Below are 17,841 nucleotides of genomic sequence, written 5' to 3'. Positions count from 1 at the left end.
AAGAATGTCACGCAATATCATGATTATTATCTCATGAACTTTCCTTTTTGGGAAGAGGTACTGTCACCAGGTGGTGATAAGTGTATTTAACAAACAATATTAGAATCATTAGGTAGTATAGTCTCATAATCAGTAGGCTGGTGATAGCCGAATCTTTTCCAGTCCAGTTGATTTTGTTTGATCATAAAATGGGTGCTTCATGTTCAAAGAAAAGCAAACGACAGGTAAGCCTCGGGTCATCTTTGCGATTGCACTTCTGAACAATTATTGAAGGATTTAATCACGCTTGTATCAAGAATATATTTTCTCAATATTGCACATCGTTGTTATAATCCAGGTTGAATGGAATAGTATGTAAGGTTGTATCAGATTGTTCATATCAATTGTGTCACTTTTATGTGATTTTATTGCACTACGCTTTTTTTTGTCCAGTTGGATTGAATTTATAATTTTTCTGTGCCGTCAGTCTTAAATGTACATATTGATATACATGATGTATATATATTTTTTCCATTTATATATTGATAGTCTCTCTTTCTCTTGTGTCCAATATTTATCCTGTTCTTCCTCAGTTTTTTAGCGTCTTTCATAAAACATTCAAATTGTTTAGAGGCACCAGAAGCGATACTTATTTTATCCAAGGAAATAGGTGTCACACACATTCATTCTATAATGTAGCATACATCAAGCCTTTTGTCCCATTCTTGAATTGTGACTAAGAACAGAAACTCAAGGCGTTGCTTCAGTAGGTCAGTGCATATAAAAAAAAGTATACCAAAGGTCCCACAGGTTATAACTTTTATATGGTAATTGACCAAAGTTGAGTATACGTTATTCATACGCTCTGTATATAACGGAACTAGAAATTTACAAACTTCCTCTTAAATGATTTTGTGTAATATATACAGTAATGAATAGCAAATTGAACTTGTTTCTTCTCAGTTTGCACCCTTAGTGGAACGTATACCAACACTCCAAAAGGATGCACCTTCAAGGGTTCATCTCTTTTGTATCACAAACTGCTCCTTTGGGGGTTCAGTTTTGCACCCTTTAAAGTTAAGCTACTCTTGGTACCGGTATGTAAATTTGCACATCTCTCAGTGTGATGTGTGATGATTGAATCCTTGAAGGTCCAAATTTACACCTCATTTTAGGAATGCCGAACATTTTAACTGTAATTTCTCAGTGTGTATGGCAGGAGCATCAACATTTTTGTGTATATTGATATTTAACCTCCTTTTCCTTTTTCTCTTTCTGCCATTTCTTTCCCACAATGCAGTTCCAGCATGCGCTGAATGACCATGACGAGGCTCGTAACGTGGAGCAGATGTTTCTGGATGTAGCTGAGAGCGAAGAATCAAGGATGAGGTGAGAATAAAAAGGATCATCTACTGAAAACTCCTCCCCCCCCCAAAAAAAAAAAAACCCCAAAAAACAAACAATAATAATAATAATAATAATAATAATTATAATTAATAAATAAATAAATAAATTTAAAAAAAAAATAGTAATAATAAAACTGATAATGATAATAATCATAACAAAAATGATTTTCAAAATGTCATTTGATTTAAAGATAATGATAATAATAATAATGATATCTAATAAATGTAATTTAATTTAAAAACCCTCAAATTTATGAGAAAAAAAATCAAAATATGGGGAACATTTCACTTCAATAAAAAATGATAGCATGGAGTCTTGCTTTAGGACCATGGAATGTGAAACCTGCTTTAACGACCACCTGTACAGAAAGACCCTCAGTTTTTTAAATATCAACTTGTTTTACCTTCTCTTAAAACAATTTGTTTTGCTTGGAATCTTGAGTGGAAAAAAAAAGCATATGTTTAAAGCCCATCTGCCCATAAAGACCACTTTTCTTGTCTCCCTAGAAGGGTCTTTATATACAGGATTAACTGCAAGATGAATTCTGACAAAGTAATGTTGAAGAGATTGCTGAATTCTTGTAGATGGGATGGAATTTGTTAGGACATCCTTCACTTTGGTCCCGGTTCATTTTATAAAAAGAAAAGCAATTGAACCCAACCTAATGTTTTGTTTCTTTCTGTGACGACAAAAGACTAGGTCATTCTAGTTTAGAACCTTTAGTTTGTACGTGTATCCACCGCTAATTAGCAGCCATTATTATTCTTTCCTCTACGGATTTACCCTAATTACTTTCTAATAGCTATGAACCCCCATGACCTTCCGCAACACTGTTGGATTTCATTTCCCACCTCAGTTTGTTGTCCTGCGAGCCTCAAGTTCTGACACATTGTCTGCCTATAATGAAAGGTCAATCATATTGTAACAAAGTGTCACATTAAGATCATTTGTTGTAAATCATGGTAGCTTCCACTTTGTTTTAAGTTAGATTAGGTCCATATGGTTAAAACTAAATCATACAGGCTTGTTATTTTTATAGCTTTATGTTGTCCACTGGCCAAATCTTATCCCCCCATTGTCATTGATTAAAGTAAATTCTGTAGCTTGTATTCATGTTTTACAAACAGTCATATCGCATTAAAAATATTTGAAGTTGTGTTAGCTACAATTTTGACTTTTTTTAAATTAGTGGTAACGTCCATTCAAGGTTCACTCATTATAAATTCATATTTGTAGATGACTTACAGTTAACAACTAAATTATTCATATGCCTTATAAATTTGATGTTTTTAATAACTTAAAGATAAACTCCAGTTCTGGTAAAAAAAAAAGAAAATTAATTTTCACAGAATCAAACGAAATTTACACTGAATGTTCAAGATTACAAATAAATGACATGTGCCAAACAATTTTGGAAGAAAATGTATACTTGCTGAGTAATGAACATAGAAAGACAAGGAAATCAAGGTAGTACTAGCCCCGACACCATGTGTGTTGTCCCATATATAGCTTTCTGTGTACAGTGCTTGTTACTTTACCAAGACTCTGTCAAATTTATTATGATTTTGATGACTCCAGAACCTTGCAGTGCACACCAGTACATACATGCTACATGATCAACTGTTTCTGATCCTTTCCACACCTTTTCTTTCACAATGCAATCGCATTACCAGTACTAAAGTTTATCTTTAACAGTGAAGGGTAGACTAGTTGAATTAGGACCCTCGATGAATACTTTTATGTAAGCTCTAATTATACACATTCTCAAGAAACATGAAATTGGTAAATTCAATTTTTCACATACTCACATACAAGGATATGAATAATTTAGTTTTTAACTGTATTGGGTCTTTTTGTATCTCAGTCATATTAAGTCAACTGGTTTGAAATTTTAAACCCAGAACTTATGTCATAATTCCTACAAGTTATTGCATGATTCAATCTTGAAATATGATCAGTGTAAATACATACATTTGTACATTTTACTTTTTCAGAGCCAAGCCAAGCCCAAGCTAACTTGCCTTGTAGTTTACCATCTTATCTTATCATTGTATTAAGATAACATCACTCCTTCAAACTCGGATAAGACCAATTATGAAGTGAAATGACACGTCTGATGTCAACTTATCTTCAGAATTTATTGATAGATCATAATGTGTACTGGGCGCCAAAAATAAATTGGACTTGCCCATTTATTTCCAATTCTAATTGCATTGCAGCATTCATATACACACTTTATATTACATATATACTATATATCTTGACTAGAAGATCTTGGGAGTGAAAAGGGCATCTCAGATCCAGGAAACGCTGTCCATAAATCAATCAGATGGGACGGCATCCGAGTGTAAATGTCACTTTTCTAGATTTCAGAACTTCCCTAGCATCTCTTCCTCTACGTTGTCTATTAATAACTTTGAGAAGTTGGAGTCCTTCATTGAGTTTCGTATGACTAAGTAACATGCATTGACGGAGCGTGTTAGAGCGTATACCCCGATGCATGCAGGGAAGGAAATGATGGGGGAAATGAAATGTTTTGCCTGGTTCTGGAGAAAGGTTATTCAGGGTATACACGTAGCAGGAGTGTTAATGCTTTTAACTGATGATGAGCCAATATTTAGGAGAGTGAGATGGTGTATTTAATTTCTCTTTAGTTAGACTTGAAATATTGTGTGGTAGTCTGTTCCTTACTTAATGATTTGTATTTCTAGTCTTGCAATCTCTCTCTCTCTCACTCTCACTCTCACTCTGTCTGTCTCTCTCTCTCTCACTCTGTTTGTCTTTTTGTCTCTCACACTTACACACACCCTCACTCACACCTACACCCATGCACACACACTATATCTCTTGTCTTTCAATGTTCGATCTCTCCATAAGTACTTCTTACCCTACATTTCTATATCATTTTTATCTCTCTCTCTCTCTCTCTCTCTCTCAACTTCTCTCTCTCCATATCTCATCTATCTCTGTCTACATCTATCTTTCTCTATCTTTATCACTGTTATCTCCTTTTCTCTCTCTCTCTCTCTCTCTCTCTTCCATCCCTCTCTTCTCTCCCTCTCTCTCTCTCTCCCTCTCCCCCTCTCTCCCTCTCCCCTCTCTCTCTCTCTCTACCTGTCTATCCATCCATCTATCAGTCCATTCACCGATCCATCTATCTATCTATCTATCTATCTATCATGTTTATCATGCCCTGCTTAGCATGTATCTTCAGGATACATCTTGTTTAGTCATCTGCCCTTCTATGCTGATGAATTGCACATCAATTAGGAAAGCTATAATCAGTCATTTATAATTCACATAATGATGTAATTGATTTGATGGTTTAGCAATACATCACATACAGGAAGTCATATCTCTGCACACAGTAGTTACTCACATTATCTATGGCTAACAGACAGATTTGTAAATGTGATACACACTACAATCATTATTCAATGTTTGATTCAGAGTCTCTTCCCAACTGTAGCTACATTTCTTGGCTGTATATCGAGCCAAAAATCATATACATTTTCCAAAGATATAACTTTTCTTCGGTGGTTAAAAAAATATTCTGTTCACTGGTCTTGGTGAAATATATTTCTCTCTCTGCTGAGAGCAACATACACAAATATTCCTTCCTAAAATCTTAAAGCCATTATCCTGTTTTAAAAAATTGTTTTCACAATGTCTACATGTAGCCCGCAATTAAGCATCATCTGGTTGTGCCATTGGTCTACTACATTTTTGTGTATCACCATTATAAGAAAACCATCTCATTCACGCTTCTTTTTCTCTGTTTTCTTGCAGTGCGATTCCGAATGTGCCTCCCCCTCCACCGCTAACCAATGGGGTCTACAAGTCGGAGTCTGCGCTGACTCTGCCTATGACACGAGCCAGCCCCCTAGTCCAGGAAAAATCAGCACCTCCACAGAGGACGATGTCTTCCACGAAGGTGAAATCGGTGCCTCTTTCATCCCTCCTCCGCTACCCTTTGTCAACGGAAACACGGTGAGGAAAGAGGCAGAGGATGAGTTGGCGGACTGTGGGTATGTCAGCATGAAAGATGCTCCTCCGGCTCTGAAACATTCCCTGAAGCTAGATAACAACGAGAACGAGATGGGGGTGCAGAAGAAAGACAAGGGTAAGAAGGTGGAACCAAGTGCGGATGAGATGGATTTGTTACCCCCTCCTCCTCCTATGGATCACCAAGAGATGCCAAGCTGTCCAGGTCAGGAGGTAGAGTTTCCTCCCCCGCCTCCTATGGCAGAGATAGCTGGTGATACGAAGGAGAACATTGCTGCCATCATGGCACGCTTCAAGCAGCAGGAGGATAAGCCTGATGAAGAACCACGTCGTGCTGCTTCACCACCAAGAAAAAAGATCATATCATTGCCACCGGCCATTGCTGATGGAGCAAAAAGCGAGAGTCGACCTGAGAATACCTCCCCGTCAAAATCGAGGATTGCGGAGCGTATAGCACAGCTGAAAGAACAGGAAGTAATGAGTGAGAGAGAGTCCAGTGGAGCAGCTGGCGTAGCGATGGCGAGAGAGAGTGAGTATGCTAATACACCTGGCAATGATCAGGCGGTCAAACGCAGACCGCCTGCTCCAGTCAGAGACCCAAACACTAGACTGACCATGATTGAGAACACATCGGTGCAGAGAATGTCCTATGGGAATGGAGTGGATGTACGTATGGTGCGAACGCGAAGTGAAGAGTACAGAATACAGAGCCAATTTGGTGGATCGGTTTATGATGATACTGTTGTTGGAAGCACTTATATTGACAATGTTGCATATCGAAATCCCATGGAGCACACGTATGGAGTTATACCCGATGTACCTCCACCACCTTTTCAAGCACCCCCACCTCCTCCACCGATGTCACACCTACCCCATCATGGAGCTGTGAGACCGATGAGTGTGGCTGCTGTACCCCCACCACCTACACATGCACCCCCTCCAGTACCCCCTCCAATGCCATCAGGCAACACCAACAATACCAACAACATCTTCATGCAGATTCCAGGTGCCACGTCGAGACCACGGAGCCAGATACTGTTCCCGGATGATGTCCCACCGCCCCCTTCAGTTGCCCCTCCAGCACCCCCGCAGCCCCCGCCCGTACCAAGTGGTCCCAAGCCAGCACACTTGATGTCCATTCCTGTCACAACATCATTTGCACCACCACCAGCACCCCCTCCCGCCGTGGCCAGTTTCGCCCCTCCACCTCCGCCCCCACCTGTTATGGGGGGTGGAAGACCCCAGCACATTCCTGCACCTCCACCAATGGGTGGAATGGTACCCCCTCCTCCACCAGCACCCAACGCCCCGCCCCCACCTCCACCACCTGCAGTAAACAAATTCACAGGAGGAGGAGGAGGAGGAGGAGGAGGAGGAGGAGGACTACTGGATGGCCTCTCAGCTGTACAACTCAAGACAGTTTCAAGAGGTAAGTCAATCAAATCTATCATCTACAAAAATGCTTGAACTTTTCTTTTAGCATAACCCTTTTCTAATATGTAGCTTAGATAAACGTATTGTGCATTTATAATATTAACAACAATTCACTATTCACATGTACTTACACAGTTATACTTAGATTGTAGACAAACATGTAGATTGTAGATTATAGAGGCTTGGTTTTTAAGTTCTGTCTATTTCACCTTTCAATTCTCTCTAGAATACTTATTATTTAGTTATGTTGATTAACAATATCTGTCATCACAATATGTGAGCCTAATCACTTAACTTTTCTAAGTTCGCAAAATGTTAAACTTTTTTTTCTTCAAAACTTCAGCATTTTTAATCTGCATCTTGTGGTAAAATTTGGCAACCTTATTATTTCACACGATTTTAAGTCCTGTACTCCTTCATTCCCCAAAAAATTAATCGTAGCAATTAAGTCTGATATCTTGTATCTTGTAAGGTGAAATTCAACATAAACCTGTGGAAATTAAGATAGAGTTCATGTACAGTTTTTGGATATCATTGATAAAGATTGATTGCCTTGGTATGAGCAATTGAAACTGATAAGTATTCATTCACTGTTCATTCAGGTATGATGGATTATTGTAATAAAAATGGTTGTGTGGGCAACTTAATGTTGTAAATCAATCAAGAGTAAAAATATTCTACTCAAAAGATATGCTCTACAAAAAAATGTAGGAGTGGTATTGCCTCTGCCGCATATCATAAAGAGTTATGATTAATCAATACACAATGATCCATAGACTTATGCTCAATATTAACCTTACGAACAATCAAAAGGCTTTATAATAAATTGCCTAGGAGTGGTTGAGAGCCTGGGGAGAACTCATTGTTTTCCTAATTTTGGATCTCAGCCATTGTTTATGTGTCAACCAAATGTACCACAAATGTGTGTGACAACTAAAGTTAGCTCTAATCTAAACATATACATTGTTGGTAATTAAATTTAGGTTTCTCTTTTCTGTTTACACTATGTTGTGATGGATTACACGGTTTATTTCATTTTCACTTTGTAGAGGACACACTGTTATAATTACACAAGGTGTCTTTTTTATGTGCAATAAATGTGCTACAGAGAACACATAGAAATTTGCTTCTAGAATTAGAACATTCAGATAGAAACAAAAGGATAACATTTTCAACTAGTGCAAGCCCTTCCCTTTATGCACATAATTTCATGTTTCATAACATCCTATTATCAAAACAATGAAAACTTATTATCATGCATTAGAAACTCATGTTTCCTTTTCACCAACCCTTTTTCACCCTTCTATGGAATTTAAATTAACAGCAAAGATATCCACATTTGCAAGGAAGAAAAAGTTTTTGGCAAGATGCATTGTTATTGTATACTTCTAGTCATTGGCATGGCTTCAAGAGTATTCACATTATTCAAAATTAGTAGCGCAATATCAACTCCAAAATCAGAGATAAATGCCACAGTTTTTATAAAGGAACTACCATGATAAAGTTTGTAGATAATAGTGGGAAGAAGAAAGGGTTCTACTAGACTTATATGTACACTATTAAAAGAGCATTCATTAATTCTGCCTCATGAAAAAGAAAATGGTTGTACCAGAATTATGCCATTTACACTAATAAACTTTTATTTTGCAGCATATGTTGGGCACAAAACTGCATCTAAATTTGAATCTGATGTAGACATTTTTAGACAAGTCAGGCAATGCTGGGAAACTGTATCATATTCTTGAAGGTAGATAGGATACGCTAGAATCCGTTTGCCTTTGTCTGCATTGTTTTTATGTTCCAGCTGGCTTTTAATTTTAATGCAATCCTTCCTTCCTTCCCAACTGTACCTCACAGACGATTCGACTAGAATACGGCAAACATATCCTGACTCATTTATTTTAAAATAAAACTCTAAGAAGGTGAACCGGCTCTAGCCTATGTTTGCAAGTCATGCTTTCTTAAAGGGATATTTCGTTGTCAGATATGATCTCGACCCTTGTGTACACACATTTTATATTATCCATGCAGTTGCCTTGACAACCTAGAATTGTTGTTAGAGGTGTGTCTGATCTATCAACAAGGGATACATGCAAAATATCAAAGGAAAATAGATCTAAATTTGGTCCCACTCCTCTAATGGAGAAGTGTCTATTATTTCAATGCATTACAAAAATGAACATTATTCTTTCTATGGCTTTTTGAAATACATTAAGTAGATTTAAAGCTGTGAAACCTTTCTGTAAAATTAATTGGTCACGTTTTTATTTCTATTCATTTCGGGTTTTTTAAAAGTGTAATATACATATCTTCTTAATGAACAATATTTTGGACTTTTCATCAGTTTTTTATCTTCAACCGAGTCGAAAACTTTTCAACAAAATGAATTGCAGTAAAACTTAATAATAAAATCAAGTTGTTCATTATACATTAGTGAACATGGAAAGAACATGTAACCTACGTAAAGCTCACTTACAGGTACATGCATTACAATGTTCCTTAAAAGTATGTTCTGTTAAATGCTTCACTCCTTTTTTGTCCTCACTAACACACATGCATACACCGCACTTTTGTCAGTTGCCTTGTAACAGCAGCATGTTTCTATATATATATGTTTGTCTACCAATCTATTTCCAGCACTGGGTGCATGTTTGATGTGATAAAGGTGTTACTCATGTTCTAGCTGGCAACCATCCCAACTGTGCTCTAACTACTGCTATGAATTTTTTTAAAACCCTCAAGCCTTACTCCCACTTGACTAGGTAAAAAAGAAAAGACCCCCCCCCCCCCCCCACAACAACAAAATAATAATAAAGAAATTTAAAAAATAATAAATACATATAATAATATTTTTTTAATATGTAAAAATATGTAAAAATATGTAAAAATAAAAATAAATAATCAAAAACTTACCCGGTACCAAATAACAACAGCAACAACAAAAACCCACTCTGACAAAAAAAGGACCATGTTAATGAATAAAAGTTGGAGGTGGGTCATATAACACCTGCGACAGTTACCCTGTGATAATTTCCTACTTTAACCGAATTCCGAACTCCAAGCCTGGACCCAACATTACATCTAACCCTAACCCTTAACCTGATATAAAATTGAAGTGAAGCCTAAGTCTAACCCTAAACACTGTACTATTGACGTAATAAAGCCGGGAGCGATTGTCGGATCACCTTGAGGTTAAAAAGCAGCTTCATGCAACAATAAGGCCCCAATTCGATTTTCTTGTGTTGGAAGAGATGACAATGAAGTGAACCTTGCTTATTCATAGGTAATAATTCTGTTTTGTTGTGATGGTCTTTCGAGGCATTGTAATGTGTCATGTGTGAAGGGTCTATCTATGAACATTTTGTTAAACTAGAATTGTACGAAAAGTTTCCAGTAATGGTTCCATTTTTTTTCTCCATCTTTAGATACATTGTTCTATGATATCAAACATAAATATTCTGTGAATTTGGAGAAGAAAGAAAGCTCTTCACAGTCCACAATTAAGGATAAATTAATCAAGATTTTTGTGTTTTTTATTAGATAATATGCTCATTGCGTTTCTTTTTCTTTTCATCGTACAGAAGGTATGAATGTCTAATGAGGCATCCTGTATTTTCATTTTTGTTTTCTGTCTGTTCTGATCCACAGAAAAGAAGAAATCGCTGTCCACCGAAGCTCCCATGACTAACTTGATGGCTGAGCTGCAGAATTTCACTGGAAGGCTGCGTCCCACCCCAAAGCAGAGCAAGCCACCTTCACCAGAGCTCAAAGGTCAGCTAAGTTCATAATGATTCATCTCTTCATCACTATTGCCCTTCATTGCATTTAAAAACATGCCGCTGTTACAGAGCAAGCCATCTAAAAGGGATCCGGTAACTTTATCTTAGATCCTTAAAAAAATCCTTGATTTCGCTCATGCTGCAATGATAATTATAAACCTTTAGGTCAGTCAGGAACCCCATGACTTTTACAAGCCGATCACCTGTCTGATTATCAAGATATTTATGATTGAATATCAAAATAAAATTTTGCATTGCCAAACGGTTTTCATAACACTACAGTCTATTGGGGGAAAGGAGTATGGTAAGACCGGTCACTCAAAGGTTATTACTTTTTTGAGGCACTTCTTGATCATTTTGATGCACAATTTTTTTAGGGCTTCAATATAACACCATATCAGAGACACTTAACAGTGTTAAACACGTAGGGCCGTGCATCTCAGATTTAACATTGTTAAACGATCCCTTTAAAGCAAGTTGCTTTGAAGAAGAGTTCGAAATATTGTGAGATTGGTGATAGTTGACAAGTCAGACATTATGAATATAGAAGATATAGTAAATTTAGTTAAGAATTCAACATGCCCAGTTTGCAAGACTTGTGGTAATGTTAGTGATGATGGTGATGATGATTATGATGATAGTGCGTTCTTTTATACAACACATGTTTGTCATGCATTATTGTAGCAACAGAAGCTGTGATCCTTAACGGTTAACATTTAACTTTGTCTTGTGGTTACAGATGAGACTGACAATGGAGTCAATCAATTCCAGCTGAAGCAAACCAAGACGAATGGTACCAGATCAGACACACCCTCGCCCCCTCAAGCTCCGTCACCGCCACAGCACCAGAACGGCAACAACTCCACCCAGTCTAATGCCTACCGTCTCTCACCGAACGGCAACGGAGGACCACCCGTGACACCCAAGTCGACCAAACCTACACCAATGGTGATGCCTAAACCTGGGAAGGTACCGGCATCACCTTCCACAGCACCTCCTGCGCCGCCGGCACCGCAGAAAGCCTTTACGCCACCATCGCCACCACAGAAGGCGCCTATTGCACCGCCATTGGCGCAGAAAGGCCCTCCACCTCAGACATCACCTAAGAGAGCTGACTACAGTAAGAGAATCTCCATGCCTCCAGAAACAAGACCGCTCTCACCAACGGTGATGGCAGAGAGGACTCGGAAGGTATCAGCGCCGGCACTACCGGTGCAGCCACCAGAGGGCTATGATAACTTGCCAGCTTGGAAGAAAGCCATGGTGGATAAAAAACTCAAGGATGCCATGGTGAGTAGTAGGATGAAGACTGGGAGTTGGAGAAAATCTTTTCAATCTAAGATTAAGCTCCTTTACTAGGATGTTAAAGGCACACTGTCCTACTTGTAGCTACTTGCTCCCTCTATATAGAAAACTTCCCCAATCGGTGCCTGTTGGTCCCCATGATCCTCTCTTTCTTATATTAAATGAGAGCTGAGTTATTGAGATAGCCACCTGTCACAGTGACCTCGCTGGCTCGCTGGGTGGTCTAATCCCTTCTAGCTGAAGTAGTAAAGCCTGCCTTTAAAGTTTATAAAGAGCAGTAGATTCTTGTTAACTAAATTGCATGTGAGAATACAAATAGTTGTGTTAAGAGCATACATAGCATGCTAATTTTAACAAAGTTTGTCAAAAAGATGGCTGTTATGGCTGTGCTATAAGAATTTAAAGGGAGTGTAGCCTGACTAGACTGTGTCTTTCCCGTGGCCGGACTCGGGGCCAATCGGGTATAATACGACTACGGATGACTCGACCGCAGCAATGAGGAGAACTTAAGGAGAACAAAGTCAACTACATTATATGTCAAATTTTTGAGATAAAATTTCAAATGATTCAACAGCGCCCAGTTGTTGTCTTTTGTTATATCAGATAATGGTTCACATCAACTCGGGTACATGTACACGCATCTCAAATTCAGAATACTGGTCAGTTTTCTGTATTTTGTAGAGCTATATATCTATCCAAGTATTGTACATTTATAATACATCAGCTATTGTAGAGGTGTTTTGGTCGAGTGGATATGTCGCAGGACTGCCGATCACAAGGTCCGTGGTTCGAGTCCCGCCGCCGCACTAATGTCCTTTGGCAAGACATTGATCTACATTTGCCACACTCCACCCAGGTGAAGTAAATGGGTACCTGGTAGGAATTTATTCCTTGAAATGCTAGAGCGCCGTATGGCAGCCGTGCTAAAGCCAGGGTAATAATCGGGAGCGCCAGGATGGTCAAATCTGACTGACATGAGCGCTATACAAGAACCCACTATTATTATTATTATTTATCCACCTTCGTCAATTGTTCTTCTTTGATGTTTATTTACAGGCTAAGGAGGAAGAGGAGAGAAGAAAACAAGAGGAGGAGTCGTCCAAGTGGCAGGGGGTGCCGGAGTGGAAGCGTAAACTCATGATGGAGAAGGAGAAGAAGAAAGTTGATGAGACCGAGGCTTCTGTGGATAAGACACAGGTCGAACGAGAGGCCAAGCTACGCTCCATGCCCACGTGGAAGCGGAACATTGTCAAGAAAAAGCTGGGTGGGGATGGTGACGATAGCGGTAGCGCATCGAAAGGTGCGTCTGGTTTTGAAGAGACGTCGACAGCTCTGTAGAGTATAACAATAGCATGTTGTCGAAACTAATGACTTTGATGAGCTACAAATGGAGAGTTGGTGCTAGAAGCTTGTTTAGTTACGGGACATACTAAGAGATCTGATGCAACCATGCACTGACCGTTGGATGACTGCAGATGTTATCATCCATGCAGTCGTCCACATCTCCTCGTCTATGTAGAACAACTCCTGAATAAGCGTTGGGTGAATTGGCTGGGCAACATATATGAGCCAAGCTGATCTAAAAGTGACATGGTGCTTGGAATTCCAGATGTACACATACGTTGGTCTTTGATGTTGTTTTTCTGTGTGCAGGTCTTATGGTGGTTCAAAGGGAAGGAAAGCTGGACAGTTGAAGATCAGTATGAACAGTTGAAGCTGATCGTAGATTGACATGGTGCTTTGAATTCAAGGTTAACTCTGGACTTTGTTGAGTGTTCTTCAGACTGAGCAACAGTAGTCCATGTCATATCCTGATGGTGTCAGTGAACAGTATGAACTTGTTCTAGTTAAAAGAGTTAAGATCTTCTTAGGATTTTGTTCTTCTTCAAAATAAGCAGCAATTGATCCTGGCACAAGGATAGAGCACAGATCATGACATCGTCAGTGACCTGTATGAACTGTTTCTATCAAGACACTCCTACATGTACATGTAGATCTTCTCTATATAGTAGTTTTGATGCATGTACGCTGTACTGTCAACTTGATAGCACTTATCCCAATACATCACAGTGATGAACGAAGCACAAGAATATTTACATACATTTAGTAGTACTTCACAGAGTTGATTCTGCTCCGTTTAATTGAATATAAAGGTTGGAAGATAACAGATGTGGAAAGTAAATGTAGATGGATTGCACCAAGCACAAGGGTGATTGAAATTCTGTTTCTAATGCCAGGCACACTCCAGCTGGACATGGGGGCGGGGGAAGAGGCAAGGAAATCTGTTTTGTCTAGCTTGAAAGCTTTAAATACAGAAATCTTACCGCACTTTCTTACCTCACATCTGTAGTTCACAAATATGCATCATATATCTATTTTTATCACATCACTATTGAGTCACAGTCACCCTTGTGCAAATATACATGTACCTATAAACGAAAATGCAATTATGCAATCTGAATGTGTTGGAAATTATTCCATCATTGAACAAACATGTTAAAGACAAGATGTTATTTTCAAGGTATTGTTTGAATGTGACAGAGACGATCGAATCGGCGCATCTCAAACAGTCTTTATCTAAAACTTGAATGCAATTTATCTGATGGTGCATATTGAAAGCATAATGGATCAAACGATGGTGTCTGAACAAGCTGTGATATTGGTGTACATGTATATACAGAGCAATTTATATTTGTAAATATCGTAAACGAAACACACTACTGTTGATGCGGACACATCTTTTTCTTGTTGCATTCTGAAATCTTCGAAAAAATTGGTGTGTTTAATCGTCAGATATCACTGGTTTGAAAGACCGATATCACAATTGGTTTTCGATAATGAATTTCACACAATCACACCCAATGCACTAAATCGTACGACATATTGAACAACTTAATTCTGATATTGGTGTTCTGGAAGGAGACAATGGATAATCGACATACATTTTCACATATGATTTTTTATCTTAGCTATAGTACAGACCCATGAGTTAATTTTGTTTCCAGTTAACTAAAGCATAGTTTTGCACTTGTTTTAACGCATTGCCTAGGAAAATTATATTTTTTCTCTTAGGGCAAGGTGAATCGAATGATGTAATGGAATTTTAATTATTTTTCCATCTTTGTGGAACATTCCAACATTTTAATCTATTTCCAAAAGAACATAAAAATATGAGCATGCATTTATTTGCCAGAAGTTGTCATATTTATTGGGCATTCCAGAAAGATCTTTCAATTTAAAAATGGATACCTCAAAATGATCTTGTTAAAATGTTGAGGATAAAAAAATTCATAATTAACATTATTTCTATCTATAGGTACACATACCCATATAATTTATCATATTTGAGATCGATTAGAGGGCTATACACTGTAGATAATGCATTAGAGCAGGTTAGAAATGAACAGTATATGCATATAACAAATTAATTTATTCATATTTATAAGAGGTAGCTTTCTCCTTGAACTATGTTTATTCTCTGATTTTAATGTTGCAGTGTCGGGCAAGCTTTTGTGACGAGGAAGGCAGGTGACTTGCAATTGCCTTTTTATGTTTTTGTTTTTTTAGCGAATGAAAAAGGTGCTAGTCGTAGTTATGCAATGGATATACACGGCCATGCATTGTAGTATGGTGGTTTCAATACAGAGCCTGAGATCAAGATAAATTTGGATTAAACCTTTTGGAAATGTTTCATTTAGTGAAAGTAGAAATATTTCTGAAAGGATTATTCTCTTGTTATTCTAAATATATACTTGTTAGGAAAGGAAAAAAGAAGAGATGTACAAGATTTTCATTCCACCAGAATATCTTTATTTCATATTACCCTTTGAATTGTACTTATAGTTAGATGGCTTTACAATAGCCTGTGACACAAAAATATGTATACTACCTTGCTTTGATAGACGTAATATAACTTAAAAATGTCATTTATATTATTTCAATTACAAATTTTCTTTCAATGTTGGGCATTTTGCGTTCCGGATACATCTTTTTGTGCTATTACATCTCACTACTACCTAAGACATGTAACAGTAATTTTATTTATTTCATTCCATGATGGCATTTTGGGTTTAGCAAGTGTAAAATTTATAAGTTAACGATTTCAATCAATAGTCATTTAGATTTTGTTTCTTCGAGTTTTAATCATAAAGTGAATAGATGAGTGAATAAACAGATGTAGATATGACAGTGGGTTACTTTTCTTTAGCAAGATACCACGTCATATCGAGACGAGCCTTTACGCTTTTTAACTGTCATGTTTACAATACCTGCGTGTATTTCTATATTTGTTTTGTTTTTGTAGGACTGTGATCAGTTTAGTTTTGTTTATATTATGGACAGGGGGCTGGATACCCACTGACAGTATAAAAACTTTTTACTTTTTCAGTATTATATTGATATGTGATGTAGTACCATAGAAGTTATAATTTTTTTTCTAAATAGATTACACTATGCACTGTAAAATAACATCACAAATCACTATCCGAACAAAAAGTAATTGGCTATATTAGTATCCACCAGCCTATTTTTTGGTTTATCTTTCAGGGGATGTGGCTATAGAAATATATCTTATTCTCTTGTTTTAGTAGCTTATTCTTATTTCTTTGCACATTTCAAATTGATTTAGTAAAATTAAGAGTTTAACAAATTGAAAATGTATTATTTCACATTGTTGTGTAGTTTAGTGCAACTTTACATTATGAATACAAAATGGTATATTTAATGTATTGCCTTACTTAACATGACATGGAACAATTTGTTACTGATTATGCAACAACGCACTGCAACCAACTATGGAAACACTCCGTCAAAACAATCTGCAATGACATTGAAGTTGATGTAATACAGGGTAGACATTTTTAATTATTTTGTTTTTACATTTATGCACTGCAAGCTATGTAAACACTATGTTATGCAACATTGAATGGAATTAGACATACAATGTAGAATGTTTCACTTATTTTGTTTTTGTAATACCTCTCTAAGTACACATACATGTAGATAGATGTAGTTTAGTATCGTAATCTACTGGTGTTGTAGTTTTCATGTGTTCTATCTCTTTTTATTATTTATATCATTCAGGCTGGTCCTATATATCTTTGGCGATTTTAGAATGTAATAATCTGGGGTATTGTTAATCTGCCCATGCTGTCCATTCATCTACAATCCTGCCATAATAGAAGTATTATCGTGCTATTTGTTCTTCATTCAATTTAGTTTTTAGTGATTTTTAAAAGAAATTATTATTTAGTTACGATACATGGAATGTACAGAACATGAACCAATTTCTCTGGATTCCACAATGCCCAAATTGAGTAGGATTCAAGAACATTTCATTGCCTTGTCATTTTTCTTATACTAATATGCTCTTAATAGATGGTTAGTTGGCTCTTTTAATGACCCTTTTAATTACCAAATTGACGACAAAGGTGAAATATTGATATTAGGAAATGTATTAATTCACTCAAATAAGTTTAGTAGAATATATATGTAGAACACTTGGGTGGTCGAGTTGAATTGAGGTAAATGTGACATAATAACAGCTCATATCGTAGTGTGTGGAATATCACAAAACTAATGAAATAACTCTTCATAATACGGTATTGAAACTTTATATTTTAACTAAAAAGAAATTAAGTTATGAATTGTATAATGTTATATTAAATATGTATGATTGGTTGTGATGTATATGTATCATGCTCATATCTTGTCACAAGCAAAGAGTGTATGTACACAATGTAATCTTTTGGTGAAATAAAGACACTAAAAATCAAATATCTACATTTTGTAAATCTGTTACTCATTTTATTTACATAGCACAAATTTCTGTGATGAAGCAGGCAAAAATAAACAGACAGAGGGGGAGAGAGGAAGAGGGGGGTGGGGAGAGGAAGAGGGGGGAGAGGAAGAGGGGGGAGAGGAAGAGGGGGGG

The 17,841-nt window shown here is 37.2% G+C and overlaps 2 protein-coding genes across 4 annotated transcripts in view; both read left to right on the top strand.

Moving 5' to 3' along the window:
- LOC587143 (unconventional myosin-XVI) overlaps positions 1–5,477 on the top strand; it is a 116,557-nt gene extending 111,080 nt beyond the window's left edge. For all 3 annotated transcript variants that reach the window (XM_030982114.1, XM_030982115.1, XM_030982113.1), the window contains 2 exons: positions 1,280–1,368; positions 5,176–5,477. In XM_030982114.1, coding sequence (XP_030837974.1) covers positions 1,280–1,368; positions 5,176–5,380 — 294 coding nt within the window. In that variant the 3' untranslated portion in view covers positions 5,381–5,477. The remainder of the gene's footprint in view (positions 1–1,279; positions 1,369–5,175) is intronic.
- On the top strand, positions 5,310–17,684 carry LOC575673 (formin-like protein 5). The gene is made up of 4 exons (XM_030982116.1): positions 5,310–6,820; positions 10,474–10,596; positions 11,344–11,894; positions 12,966–17,684. The coding sequence occupies exons 1-4, from the start codon at positions 5,425–5,427 to the stop codon at positions 13,245–13,247; spliced, it is 2,352 nt and encodes a 783-aa protein (XP_030837976.1). The 5' UTR covers positions 5,310–5,424; the 3' UTR covers positions 13,248–17,684.
- Positions 17,685–17,841: the final 157 nt, after the last annotated feature.

The sequence above is a fragment of the Strongylocentrotus purpuratus genome, unplaced genomic scaffold (assembly GCF_000002235.5).
Source record: "Strongylocentrotus purpuratus isolate Spur 01 unplaced genomic scaffold, Spur_5.0 spur5_scaffold_12, whole genome shotgun sequence".
NCBI classification, from domain to species: Eukaryota; Metazoa; Echinodermata; class Echinoidea; order Camarodonta; family Strongylocentrotidae; genus Strongylocentrotus; species Strongylocentrotus purpuratus.
This window is presented reverse-complemented; position numbering and strand designations above follow the sequence as displayed.

What these genes read in the sequence shown, in the direction of transcription:
- LOC575673 (XM_030982116.1), top strand. Translation starts at nt 5,425, where the DNA reads ATGAAAGATGCTCCTCCGGCTCTGAAACATTCCCTGAAGCTAGATAAC. An exon ending in ACCTTCACCAGAGCTCAAAG is followed by an intron (nt 10,597 to 11,343) that starts GTCAGCTAAGTT and finishes TTGTGGTTACAG; the next exon opens with ATGAGACTGACAATGGAGTC. An exon ending in AAAAACTCAAGGATGCCATG is followed by an intron (nt 11,895 to 12,965) that starts GTGAGTAGTAGG and finishes GTTTATTTACAG; the next exon opens with GCTAAGGAGGAAGAGGAGAG.